This window comes from Hydractinia symbiolongicarpus, chromosome 10 (genome assembly GCF_029227915.1).
Source record: "Hydractinia symbiolongicarpus strain clone_291-10 chromosome 10, HSymV2.1, whole genome shotgun sequence".
Classification (NCBI taxonomy): domain Eukaryota; kingdom Metazoa; phylum Cnidaria; class Hydrozoa; order Anthoathecata; family Hydractiniidae; genus Hydractinia; species Hydractinia symbiolongicarpus.
In genome coordinates, this window is record NC_079884.1 from 12,533,513 (window position 1) to 12,546,991 (window position 13,479).

Below are 13,479 nucleotides of genomic sequence, written 5' to 3' on the forward strand. Positions count from 1 at the left end.
CTATAAGAAATTTTTCAGATTGCTATTGCTAGGTATTAATTTTAGTGCGGTATAGCCTCCTTATTTCCATTCCCTCTTTATTGGAGAAAAATAATAGAAAAATAGATACAAAATAAAAACAACTTATTTTTTATTTGACTTACAATACTGCCTGCAATAAGTTAAATAGTAATAAAAGTAAGTAACAGCTATATAACCAAAATACAACAAAAAAAAGGTATTCTACTGGTCAGAATATTACGTGGTAGCACATTCGTTTGAGGGTGACAAACATGGAGTCAAACACTCATTGCAGTTTTAATTAAACAAGTATCATTAAAAAATAAATAGAAATTAATAAAAATTCACCAAAACTATGCAACATATAAAGTCGAAAGTTAAAAAGCAAAAATTCAGCCTTGTTACGAATAATTAAACAAGTATTATGGGTAAAGAGCAAGTTTTCATTTAAACAACAATAGCTACCCTGAAAAGCACTGACTTGTGATTGGTTTAAAAGTATCACATGACATTTTCCAAACCAGAGAAGGGAAATAAATCCACAATTCTTTTTATGTGGTATAAATATGAATACAAAGATATCAAGACAAAAAAAAGAGCAAAAAGTTTTTTTGGGAATATAAATTTTATATTAAACCTTGTAAAATAAAGTTACAGTTCGATTGTACCATGTAATTTATTACTTCAAACTGATGCATGATATAATTAGGCTATCTGCATGTTTCAAAATAAATCAATTTTATATATATAAATTAATAATTAAAAAAAAAATAATTAAAAACTTAAATTCAATGTATCAATAAATCACTGGTTTCATTGCATATACATTATGTACGAACAAAAATAAAAGGAATTAAATGTAAACTTTATGTACAAAATAATTTGCCTTGTTGTCTAAAAAGAGTTAATAATCAGGCATACAGTATTCTGTACAGGAAATGAATTATTTGCGTAAGTGCCATTGTTAAGTCAATAGCACCATAACTGAAATATATATATTTAACAATATGATTATTGCTTTTCTAAGGCTTCCAAATGCCATTCACAGGGATAAGTGATTAAACAATTCTGAATAACCAAGGGTTTCCCAAATGTGACAACCTTGTTTATAACCAATCCACGTACATATGTAACCAAATAATAATGCTCTTAATGTTGAAACAACCTTGGAAGAAAAGTTTTTTTAGTTTTACCTGTGACCTGAGGTAACATATAAGTTTCGATTTTAAATAATCTCCGAACTAGACTATCATAATCATTTGGAATTCTGTATCTTTTTGGAGCAATCAAAGTACGAAGCACGTCAGAATCTTTACAATTAGGTAGCAACACTGGAATGTATTTACAACTTTTACTTTTTTTTCGATATATGTCACTTATTACCAAATTCATCACAAACAGGAGTTCTTTGATTTTGTCTAAATAGAAAAGTACATATATGGTTATTAAAGTAGTGTGAACAAGTAACATCTCTTTGTCTTAACCTCCTTACTTTAGGGGGCATTTAAATTTTTGCGCATAGAATATATGTTTAAAACTTTGAGATGCACAGAGACTGTTTCTGTTAACGTGCATATTTCACTAACTTTTTTTGTCGCCATTTGGAATAATAGTGTGCTTTATCAACAGAAAATCTTAAAAACATGTGCAGCAATAAAAGTTATGCAAATGCAATTGTAGACGCTTGCTTGAAAATATGGTGTAGCAAATACAGACCACTAAATGGCTCCTAAGATCCATGGAATTTACAAAATATATATACGAATTACTTACCAGATAACTTGGAGGTGTTTTTTTTATTAATCAGTTTTTCACTGTGTTTCAAAGTAGTACTGCACATAACTAAAACAAAATCTGATTTTTCTACGCTATTCAATATGTACAATTGTTTGTTATGACTTTCTAATGTTTCAAATATGTCAGCTCTTGCATCAATAGCCATACTACGAAGATATGCTGTTAGTTCTCTAATATTATCCATATGTTCCTCACTTTCTGGAAAATACACAATAAATACTTTTGGTGGATTTTCACTTTGTAATGCATTTATTTCGTTATTATCACCACTGCTTAAAATATCACCGTTGTTTATAACAGTTCCATTCCCTAAAATATAAATATCACAAATAGAGCACACCTCTTAAACAGTTGGTAACAAATTTACAACTTTGAGGAAAAAAATATTTCAAATTTACAAAAATATCCTAATACATAGATTTAAAACACTACGCAACATTTCCACTACATCAAAACAATTAATTCAATTGGCTGGCACATCATGGCTTAAACTTTATTCCTAACATGACTTATCATTTTTTATTTTTTACTAGCCTTGAACAGAATCTTACCACACACTTATCTTTATAAAAGTTACCAAATATATGATAGTATCTGTATCTGTAGATGAAGTAAAAGTATAGTGCCAGTTACTCAACCGCGCTATCTATACACGGTGTGTGTACGAAGTGAAAGAATTATTGTCAGTCAAAGATTCATTCAAAGTAGAAGTTATACACAGTTATTAAGAGTAATTTTACATTCTTTATTTAATCCAACAATATATACATATATATATATATATATCACAGTATCGTTTAGATAGTTATCACCTTCACACAAGCTTACAGTAGTGTCAAACTTTCGTTGTTATTATTAACCTATTGCTACAGAGCTGAAAATGACAGGACAAACCCCAACTAAGCTTTTATCCAATCAATTAAAAACATATATAAATTTAAATTACTTTCTTAAATATTGCTAAAACAAACAAACTTTAAACAAGTTCAAAAAAATTTCAACTAATTGACAAATACCTTGCTTTTCCTCTCTCAAATTTACAAATCCAGTATCTTTATCCAATCGACAGTTTTGCTCATTAATAAGCTTATGAAGTTGAGAGAAATTTTTGTTTTGCACTTCTACAAAAATATAAACACATATTCATTTCATAATTAGTGTTAGTCTGACGCTTTTGACTGTCTGACTTGCAGTAGGCCTTAATCCTACTGGGAAAGCATAAAAAGCTTTAACAAACAAAGCCAGTCTTTTTCAGGAATATTTGAGTAGGTGTGCGATGATTCGCACATGTAAATCAAGTAACGCGTGCGATATAAAACGCACATGCAAAGAATGTTAACAGCCTGCCATAGGGGCTCTGAGGTTATTTTTGTTGCGCATTCAATTTGCGGTAGAAAAGTGGGAAACATTTTAAATTGTGAACCACAAACACAATGATCAAGCGTCTAATGGTATAGCGACTCTCTCAATCTTAACTTCCTTCTCTACATGTCCGAAAAAGTATGCATGACTATACTGTCATTTTTATATTTCTTGTTTATTTTACAGGTCATCAGAAGCAAATAGGCAAAAATATGCTTTGTTTTCAAATTAAAAAAAAATCCTTATTCGCGTGGTTTAAATAAAACTTCAAAATTCATTCAGAAATTTCAGCTACACTTTAACAAAATTTTTACAGAAAAAAAAATATATTGCATGTGGGCTTTGTTCTTACAGGCATAAAGAAAAAATCCATTAAATTCGGACCTGCTATGGTTTCCAATTGTTTTGTCAAATAAAGAAATTATCTACAATTAAATCCATGATAAAACGTCTATTCCGCATGTAAGTGCATTTTTGCAGACTTGCTTCATCCGTGCTCCGTCGGCGCTTACCTCCACATTTGTTAAGAACGCATGGCTGGATTTCTTGGTAAGAACTGGTTACCAACGACAAAGGGGGCAGGCAAAAGAGATTTATGTCTACGTAGTTCTTTTAACTAAGTCAGGAGTCGGTGAATTAGCTAGGATGGTCAGGTTGGCTATGAATAGGCTTGCTCGTAGATTAAAAGGACCTGGACTATTCAATAATTTCTGAGATCTAAAAGTGTTTGACCAAGATGGATATCTATCGTACGTTTTGTCTGACGAGTCCCCAAAAATTATTTCGAGGGCTGCCATTGCACACTACAAAATGGATTTTATAGGTTGATTTTAAAAAATCAATATTTATTTTTCAGGCATGCGATTACTCACACGCCTGAAACGATTTAGGCGTGCATATTATTTTTGAGAAATCTAGGGGATTATTTTATTTAAAATAATTTTAATGCTTTAAAAACAATGTTATTTTTTATATATTGAACTGGTAATTTACCACAAGGCCTTCTTTAATTAAATTGGAAAAGTTATTATTCATTGTGGAAAAAAGACTTACTGTTTTCCATGCTTTGAAGGAGTTCATTACATATTTTTTTAGAAAAAGCATGGCATGTTGTATAGAAAACGCTGCAAAAAATAGATTTTTATGCAAGACAAACAATGCAACAACACTAATTTGTGATTCTTTGGTATATTGGGTAAATGATCACTTTACATGCTTATAGTTTGAAGTGTGCAATAATGCAGATTTGCGAGTTCAGGTTTACCACAAGATTCACTAGTCTTCATAGACTTGACAAAGCCTGATTGTGTGAGTCAGGAAGAACTCACCCACTCTACGGTCAAGCCCTGTCTACCTAACTTTTGCAGTTTCAAAAAATAATAACTCAAACAGGCAATATGTAATTAAGATTAAAACACATCATTCAACAAAAACCAGCGAAATAAGGAATTGGAGCCAACCTTTTTTAGCGTCTTCCACAACCTCCACTGCATCTGGACGTTTCAGCTCTTGAAGAGCTACTTTTAAATTCTCCATTGTGGCTTCATCACCAACACGTTTACACCATTGGTCCAACATGTACTTAAATGGAAAATCTTTTGTGCAAATATAATGAATTTCTTCGTTACTAAAATCCAATATTCCTGCTAAATCACGCACATCACGGTTCAAAGGGTTATCTGGTGACAACAATGCACCTGTAAGAAATGTAGCAAAGATGAATAAAAAAAATTAAATTACAACTAAAAACCTGTACACTCACTACATATTTGTAAAATGGAAAGCATACCAGTGTTAGATTAAAGTAGGAAAATAGACATAAGTTAAAATTTTCTACCTATTTCAACCAGCAAGTGTTCTGGAAACAACCCAGCTGGAACAATATCCATGGTCATAATATATTAACCATACATTATTTTTTCACTAAATTTATAAAAAGAATTAAAAATAGGATATGGCAGTGGTAGGCTTTTTTTCTTTTAGGCGACTCCAATTTAATTAGTTGTTCTACGGGCCCAACCGGCCCTAATTTTCAAGAAAACAAAAAAATAATAATATCAAGCAAAAAAGTTTTAAAGAAAAAAAAGGAAAGAAAAACAAATTCTCATCCCATCTCGTGAAAATGTAATGAGCATAGAAGATAATCAATGATGTTATTTTTTGTTGGTTGAATGTCAACAAGGTGAATCAATAACATATAAATACTTTACTTAGGACCACTGTTGTTAAGGCCACTGGAAGTTGATTCTTTGTTCATGGTAATTTGTTGTGATAAAACTAAAATGTGCGAGGCGCTAATTTTGTAATCACAAAAATAGATACGTAGTTAAACAGAAGTTTTTAAATTTTTATGTGATTTATAACATAAATTAGCTATTTTCGGTAAAATAGTTATAATGCAAGCGAAAAACAAGACAGATTATTGTCGTAACACCCTCCTTCATTATAATTAATATATATGTTTAAAATTAAGCTAGCTAAACTGTAATATACAGTCGATACCATTTAGGAAAAATAATTAAAACAAGATAGAATACACTTGTCGTAACACCCTCCTCCGTTATGAATTAAGAAAAAAAATGATTTTACCGCTGCGAAAGACTGTAAATAGTCTCAACTAAACAACCATAGTCCAAAAAAGAATTTGCACTTAAATTTAAATTTCCTATAAAACTGCGCAGAAAACATTAAAAGAACACTAAAATTGTTTGTTTTATTATTTTAAGTAGGAGAAGAATAACTTGCTGTATAAGTTTTGAAACAGCGCAAGTATAATGTGCTGTAAGACTTTCAAAACAATACAAGTATATTCTGTAGAGCTTTCAAAACAGCACAAAAATAATTCTTGCCGCATAACTTTTAAAAACAAGTTTTTGAGCATGCAAGTATTTTATCTTTTCACCTTGAGAACTAGTTACATATTTTTTAGTGAGACAAATTATTATTATTATTTTTCCTTCGCAACTAAAAAATATAAACTGTGTGCGTTATGCAAAAATACATAGAAATTTATATACCTGTTGCCTGTTGCGTTATAGCTCTTGAAACGCTGATCAAGAAAATGTATAGGATCATGTACTTTTAACCAACGGTCACGGAAATATTGTGGTTTAAAGGTTTTTTGATGACGTCATAAACCCGTTCATTCCGAAACGGATTTGGGGACTCAGGTTTGGAAAATTACCCAAATTGGTCCCAGGTGGTTCTTAGTTACCCACGCGGTGAAAAAACATTGACATCACCAACTCGTTTCCAAGTTATTTGGCCTCAAAATTTTAAGTGCACTGTAATGGCTTCACTAATCTTAATTAACTTTCCTTTGACGTCAATACTATTTTAACGTTAAAGTTTGGTAAATTACAGAACAATTTTATAGGCGATGTTTTATAAAATTTGTTAAAGAAAATTGTAAAGAATATAATCCACTGTGCAAAAGTCACAGACAGACAGACAGAACTGGCGTATTATTATATAGATTTTTGGCTTTCTTTTTAGTGGCTATGAAAGGCAGACAAAGTACTAGAAATGTACTAAAAAAGGGGTAATAATAATTGTTGACACTATAATCAAAATCATGGCAAATTAACTGTTAACTAGATATTTTACACCTTAAAAAATCGTAGATGTGAATCTTTAATAAATTATCAAAGTTAATTATTGGCAAAATATGTGTGTGTTTTCGCATTGAATTTCATACATTTATTACATTTGTCTGATAAGTAGTTACAAAGGTTGATTAAAGACTCTTGTTTTTACTATGCACTTATATTGTGTTTAAAATCCTGGTCACTTTCGATATTTCTCTGCAATAATTTTGATTTTTTTATTACCAGAAAAAATTAATTTACCGGCCATTTTAGACTCTCGGTAGGGATAAAATAATTATTTTAAGTGCTGGACATTGAAACCCTGATTAAGAAAACATTAACCTATATATAATAGGTTAATGTTACTTAAAAAAATTGAAAATATATTGGGGCTAAAGGTTTTTTAATGACATTATCAGCCCATCTGCTCCCAAATAAGTGAGTTGACCACCTTGTTTGTTATTTAGCCTAAACTTACGCAATGGTTTCATTAATTTGAAAAATGCCAATTGACCTTCATCTAATGCAATGACCTTCTTTCCAGGATTTTCCAGAAATTTTTATTACCATGGTTATCATGATTACTGATATTTCCAAATATTTCGCAGCAGTTATCAACAAAGGTGATATAGTATATCACATTTTATACAAACACAACAAGGAAAAAAAGGCTATTGATATATATTTTATAAAAGAAGTTTGTTATATAGCTATACGACTCATTATTAGATATATACAACAAGAAATGTGTACAAGTCTATTGGGCTATTGTTGAAAAAAGGAATGGAGAGCCTGACGGAAGAATCATTAGTGCATACTATACATGTGCTGTCGGTTTACTTGGCAGTAGTTGCAACTATGTTGCAGCCAAGAATACTTTTTAGAATTAAAACTGCAACATTAACCCTAATCCTAACTGTAACAGTCAGGTTATTAGATGTAAAAGAAGCAAGATTTGTTGGGCAATCAATGTGATATAGTGAAACACTATTTTTTAGACCCGTTTTAGCTTGCCTAGGTAAAAAATTATTTTACAAATTTCCAGGCCTCGGCTAATTGCATAGAATAGAGGACGACAAAGTGAATCTGGGACATGATAAGTTTGTTTAAAACTAAGCACATTTCACAAAGGAACAAACCAGGAATCAGCCAGATACCGTTAAAGAACGTTGATTGGCTGTTGTGAGGATTGGCTAAGATTGACACAAAAGAATCTATCCCTCTTTTTCCCTTAACACGGAAACACGGAACTGAAAGTGCACACCGCATTTCCATCTACCATTATGATTTTAACTTTTTGTAAATAACAAGTCACGACTGACTTGGGTTGATGTAACCTTGTTACCAGGGTTTGTTCTTTTCCCTTTCTTCTTTTCGCCACAAGTTCTAGAATACATTATAAGAACAAAAATTTTCAGCGGAAAATGTTTCAGCGGAAAAACTTTCGCACACAATCTTTTAATTCAAAATATTTTTGGACAAGATTTATAAAGTCAAAAATATTGAAATTGCATAAAAAGAAGGCTAGGAGCACTTAAAGTGCACGTTATAACAATCAAGATCTAAAAAAGGTCTTCAGGATCCAACTTTATAGATAGAGCCTCGGTCATATGTGAAAATAACGAAAATAATAAGAAGTTCGAAATCTGTAGTTTTTATTAAACACGATAACAAACAACAAAAAAATTATTATGACGAAATAGATACATACAAGATTACCCTATATATAATTTCTATGCACTGGTCCTTTTTTGAAAAATAAAAAAAAAATTTCGGACAGCACAGACGCTAATTTCGGACGGAAAAATTTTCGGACAAAAAAGAAATCTGAAAGTTTTCCATCTGAAAATTTTGGTTTCTAATGTAATTAAAATGCCTAAAATCACTCTGTTCAGATTCCCACCCAGTGTCAACCACACTGCAATGTAACTGCACTATTTATGCAAATTTAACAATGCGTGAAATCATATCATCCACAACCTGAAATCCGCAGAATATATATGCGTGAGCAGGTTGCAAAATTGTTAAAAACTAAAACAATTTGCTTTTTAAGTTAAAAATATGCTGGTCGTGTTCTCTAGCACGCCGCACAACGAAATAATCCACGTTAGTAGACGAAGCCCTGAAATTCGAGGGAAATAATCATGGCCAAGGTTATATTGATGCCAGTGAGCTCTACAATTAGCACAAAAAATCCTTCTTAACCTTCTTCATTAACAATATTAAAAAAGTTACCTGAATCTAATATAGAAATGTAATATAGCCTATGACGACAAACTACAAAATTAGCTGTGCGTTCGTATTCACCAAAATTATAGAAAAAGTCAAACCACGATAAGAATTTAATTCTGTTCTTTTCTAAAAGATTACACTCTTTCCGTCACATTTATATCTTATTTTTTAGATACAGAAAACATAACAGGAAGTTGCGAACTTTTTTTGGTAGTTTCACCAGAACAAAAATTCTTTTTACCAACCTAAAAATCACTAACAAGCAGGTATTAAGAAACCGTAAATTGTTAAAGTTTGGGACGAGATTAATAAAGTTGTCTTTTTTCAGTAATACTAGTCATCTTTTTTCGATAAAAGAAAGTTTTACAATGGATAAAGGATATTCGTTATTTGTCGTTTATTTTCGTTAGTTTTCCTTCTGCTTTGAATTTTCATAATATCCTCTATCTGCAAGAATATTGCAGGAAGACAATTTTTTAAACGCATAAAAGGGACATTTTTTCAAAAAAGAATGCAAAAAAAACGAGCATGTTTTGGCCCATTCGAGAGTGCATATTTCTTGCAGTTAAAACAGTAAAAACACAAATTAACCCTTCTCCAAGCATAAGTCTCTTATGACAGCTTCCGTTGTTGTTTTTTGTACTGTAGGTTGCCAACTGCAGCCCTGTAGGTTGCAGACTGCAGCCCTAATGTGATAGTAGTAATACAATGAATCTTACAACCTTGCACCTTTGGCTTCCTTTCCTTTGAAGTTCTGACAGTGAAATGTCCGAGATATAAAAAAAGCCTTTGGGAACAAGGTTGCGAATTAACTTCATGCACAATGCGTTTTTAGTTTGCAAAAGATAGAATACAGACCGGACAGGCTTGATAGCAAATACGTTTTGACTTTTTTATAAAAATTGGAAATAGTGGCCGAAATAACCACTTTGTTTTATGCAAACACATTATAAGTTCAACGTCTTTTCGTTCTCCGTAAAATATTTTATTTATCAACAGATGGATATTTACATGACGTCCTTTCGAAAAGCGCTAAAACATTCGAATATATACAAACCAACCTCGTTCACAGGTAGGTCTCTTCTGCAAAAGTCGAATTTTTCCAGAAGATTTTTTGTACGTCGTATCGAAATTGGCGTTCATATGCGACTTTAATCAAAGATAATGCCACGTTGTCGTCACATTGATGTAATGGTCACCATAAGTACCGTTATAACTCTCTGGTTGTTTTTTCAAGTTTCTGTCTTACCTTTTTAAAATTAATGATCATCCTGTTTTCAGCCACCGCTAACTTTCATATATCTGACAGCAAAGATTCAATAACAAATGTATCTTTGCCGGCAATATACATCACGGTGTATGTTGCAGAACCTTAAGAACCTTAAAAAATCATCAAAAAACATTACATAGAGAGCTGGGCTTATAATTGAGCCTTGTGGAACACCAGGATATATAACGTGTTCCTCTTCTGGTTATACAGAATGAGTTCGATTAAATAAATAATTTGTATACCATTTTTTTCTGTAACCTGCCTTAAAAAAGGCAAAAACATTCGAATATTTCCAGTCCTAGTGACTTGTTTGCAGTGATGTGTCAAGTGGTTTTGCCATAGCAGTTTTGCAGTAACCGGGAAGGTAGTCCATCCACATTAAAGACTTTTTTACTCCTTAGTTCTTTTAAATGTCTCTTTACTTCGAACACGCTAACATTTTTAAATGTGAAACGCTTTTAAGTTTTTCTTTCTTCGGTTTTAATATTTTTTAGTTTTTTTAGGTTGTTCCTGGTAAAGACTCATAGAAAGTGGATAAAATTTAGTCGCATTTGAAGCGTTCTTGTCATCAAGTTCAGAGTTTGTGGAAAAAAACCATTGGTTTTATTAGGAGAAAACTTTAATCGTATTCCTTAATTTCTCTGGTTATTAGAAGCGTTATTTAAAAGGTCTCATGACATTTCGCTTTCCTAATCAAGTCGTTTTTTAATCGTTTGTACAGAATAGCATCTTTCGGTTTCCGTGATTTTCATAAAATGGCATCTCTTCTATTCATTTTTTCGTGCTATGCATCATCCGTCAACCCTTGGAAGAAGAAGGACATTTCTCTGTATTTCTTCCTCCAAGTTCAAACACAGACAAAGCTTTCCTCGTATTTCGTTAAAACTTTTTGGCGCCATTTGATCTAGAGTGGAAGTCAATGTATTTCTCACAAAAAATTTGAGCGATATTTAAATTTGTTGATTTATCTCTACTTGGCAAAATATCAAGAATCGCAACCCTCTAATTTCGACAATTTATCTAAGAAATTTTTTCAACACAACAGATTTTATCCTAATTAAAAAAGATCAGAATGACGCCACTGTTCAACATTATTGCCATCTCAGCCAACATCACCTAATAATTGCCTTTGAGCCTGCGTATTGATGTATTTTTTTGTCAAACTTTTGTTTCTTGTTTAACTTTTTCTAAGTGTAAAAACAGCTATCATGTCAGTATTTATTTAAATATGCTTATTTTTGGTACGAAAAAAACCCTAAAAATTAAAATATATTGTCATTAGTCGTTGCAAAAAACTTATTTTATTACACAGATGAAATAGAAGATTGAATTATAAAAAACAAAATAAAATCCAATTAGCAATAGTAATAAAATAACTTATGTCGTGCGATATGGATTTTTGATGACCCTCGAAATAGCTCTCGGCCATAATTGTTGGCCCTCCGCTTCGCATCGGAGCCAACAATTACCTCTAGCATTTCCGCGGGCCATCAAAAACCCATATCGTCCTTAAAATTTATCTTATTGTTATGTTTTCGGATACTCTTGCAGCACTAATGACTTGATTAAAGCTACGGCTTTTAGTTGGCTAAGTCTCCTATGATAATTACTTACTTTGTGTGATTTTGTGGCCATTGATAAAATCAGGGGGTTATAATAAGCTGATACAAGATAACTCTTCAATTTAAAGGAAAAAAAATCTCAAGATCTACCTCTACTTGCCTTCCCTTTTACCTCTCTGCGTAAATTACACCTTTAAAAAATTGATGGAAATAAACTTAATGTAGTCCATTTTTAACAATAGATGTAAGAAATAGAAATATATGTAAATATATTTCATATTATATAAATGTATTAATATATAAATATATGTTGACCCTCAGTTTCTTCATCTTCATTTCCATTATATCTACATGGTGTCTCAAAGTAACGAGCATAATCGAACTTGTTCTCGACATCAACACTCGCAGCACCGGAGGAATAGAATGCATTTTTGTCAACAGAGCTCTTTGAAGGTAGTTTTGGGGTGAACAGCTCTGGAGACAAAAATGGGATAGATTTATCATCTCTTCCAATAATAAACACCTATTATTTATTTCCTGCATTCTGTCTTGTTCTAAAAGTCACGTAAGTTCCCAAAAGGATTCGATAGCGTATATATTCTCACTAGAGAGTGTAGAGAATAAGGCAAAAGTGTATTCGTCAATGTTTACAGCGTAATTAGAACTTTGTTTATTTGATTAGACACAAAAGGGTCTTATTGTTGCCAATGTCTGCCGAAGTCCCTATTTCTCGAGTATATGGACCTTAACACGCCCTAACGCTAAATAGTTTTATAATTCCGTTAATGTTAAAATTTGCGGTTAGTACATTTTAAACGTTGTGTTTTATTATAATGCACATGTAAAAGTAGCACTTCCGTAACCTACCTCGTCCCCAGGGGCTTTGGCATAGGCAACAAACCGTGGGGACGAGCATGTTCCGTAACGTACCGCCTGCAGAGGTTGAAGAGTTAATGTACTTTTGTTAAGTTTGGACAATTGAGTGAAAAACTTTCGTTGTGTCAATCTAAATATTGGGCTTACAGTCCAAGAACTGTTTTCGACTAAATCTTGTAGTACTTTTAGCACCAGATTGGGATTATGTTAAAACCTTTGTCTTATTTCAATGTACCTACATCTGTTTTGACGATTCTCTTGTCCTTTTTTTGGGAGGAAATTAACTGACGTTATAATATGCAAAGTTTGAAGCAAATTTTAAGAGGATAAATGGAAAGTGGGTTAATTCTGGTCGGGTTGAGATTATATGATTAAGCGTTCTTGTACTTATGCTTAAAATCGCGTAATCACCCTTATCGGAAAAAATAACTTACATATTTTGGTTTATTACAAAGTTCAGGACGGGTTATCATTTTCCTGAAAATTTGAAGATCTAAAAGTTACTGAAACTGGAAATAATAATACTTTAAGTTCTAAATTTCTTGTTGCTTTTTCCCAGTGGATTTCCGTGATTACTCATTCCTGGCCAAGAAGCGGGCCGTAACAAAATAATCGTGTTCGGTCGTAGGTAAGCAGACGGCCTTTGCCTTTATGAGCACTGAGAGTTTGTTAAAATGCTTTTATATCAAAAAGAGAGAAAAGAGCCCTGAGATCGAAGTTTGTTGCAAACATGTTCAGTATGAATAAGAATATCCTCCTCGGTAGAACACACGAATTTATAATCACAGATTAT

At 32.0% G+C, this 13,479-nt stretch overlaps 1 protein-coding gene across 1 annotated transcript; it reads right to left on the reverse strand.

Moving 5' to 3' along the window:
- Nucleotides 1–54: 54 nt before the first annotated feature.
- LOC130612672 (uncharacterized) lies at nt 55–5,254 on the reverse strand. Its single transcript, XM_057434025.1, has 5 exons — nt 4,997–5,254; nt 4,620–4,856; nt 2,814–2,918; nt 1,774–2,106; nt 55–1,418 (listed from the first exon to the last, which is right to left on the reverse strand). Exons 1-5 carry the CDS (start codon nt 5,052–5,054, stop codon nt 1,150–1,152), a joined length of 1,002 nt encoding a protein of 333 aa, XP_057290008.1. The 5' UTR covers nt 5,055–5,254; the 3' UTR covers nt 55–1,149.
- Between the last annotated feature and the right edge of the window lie 8,225 nt (nt 5,255–13,479).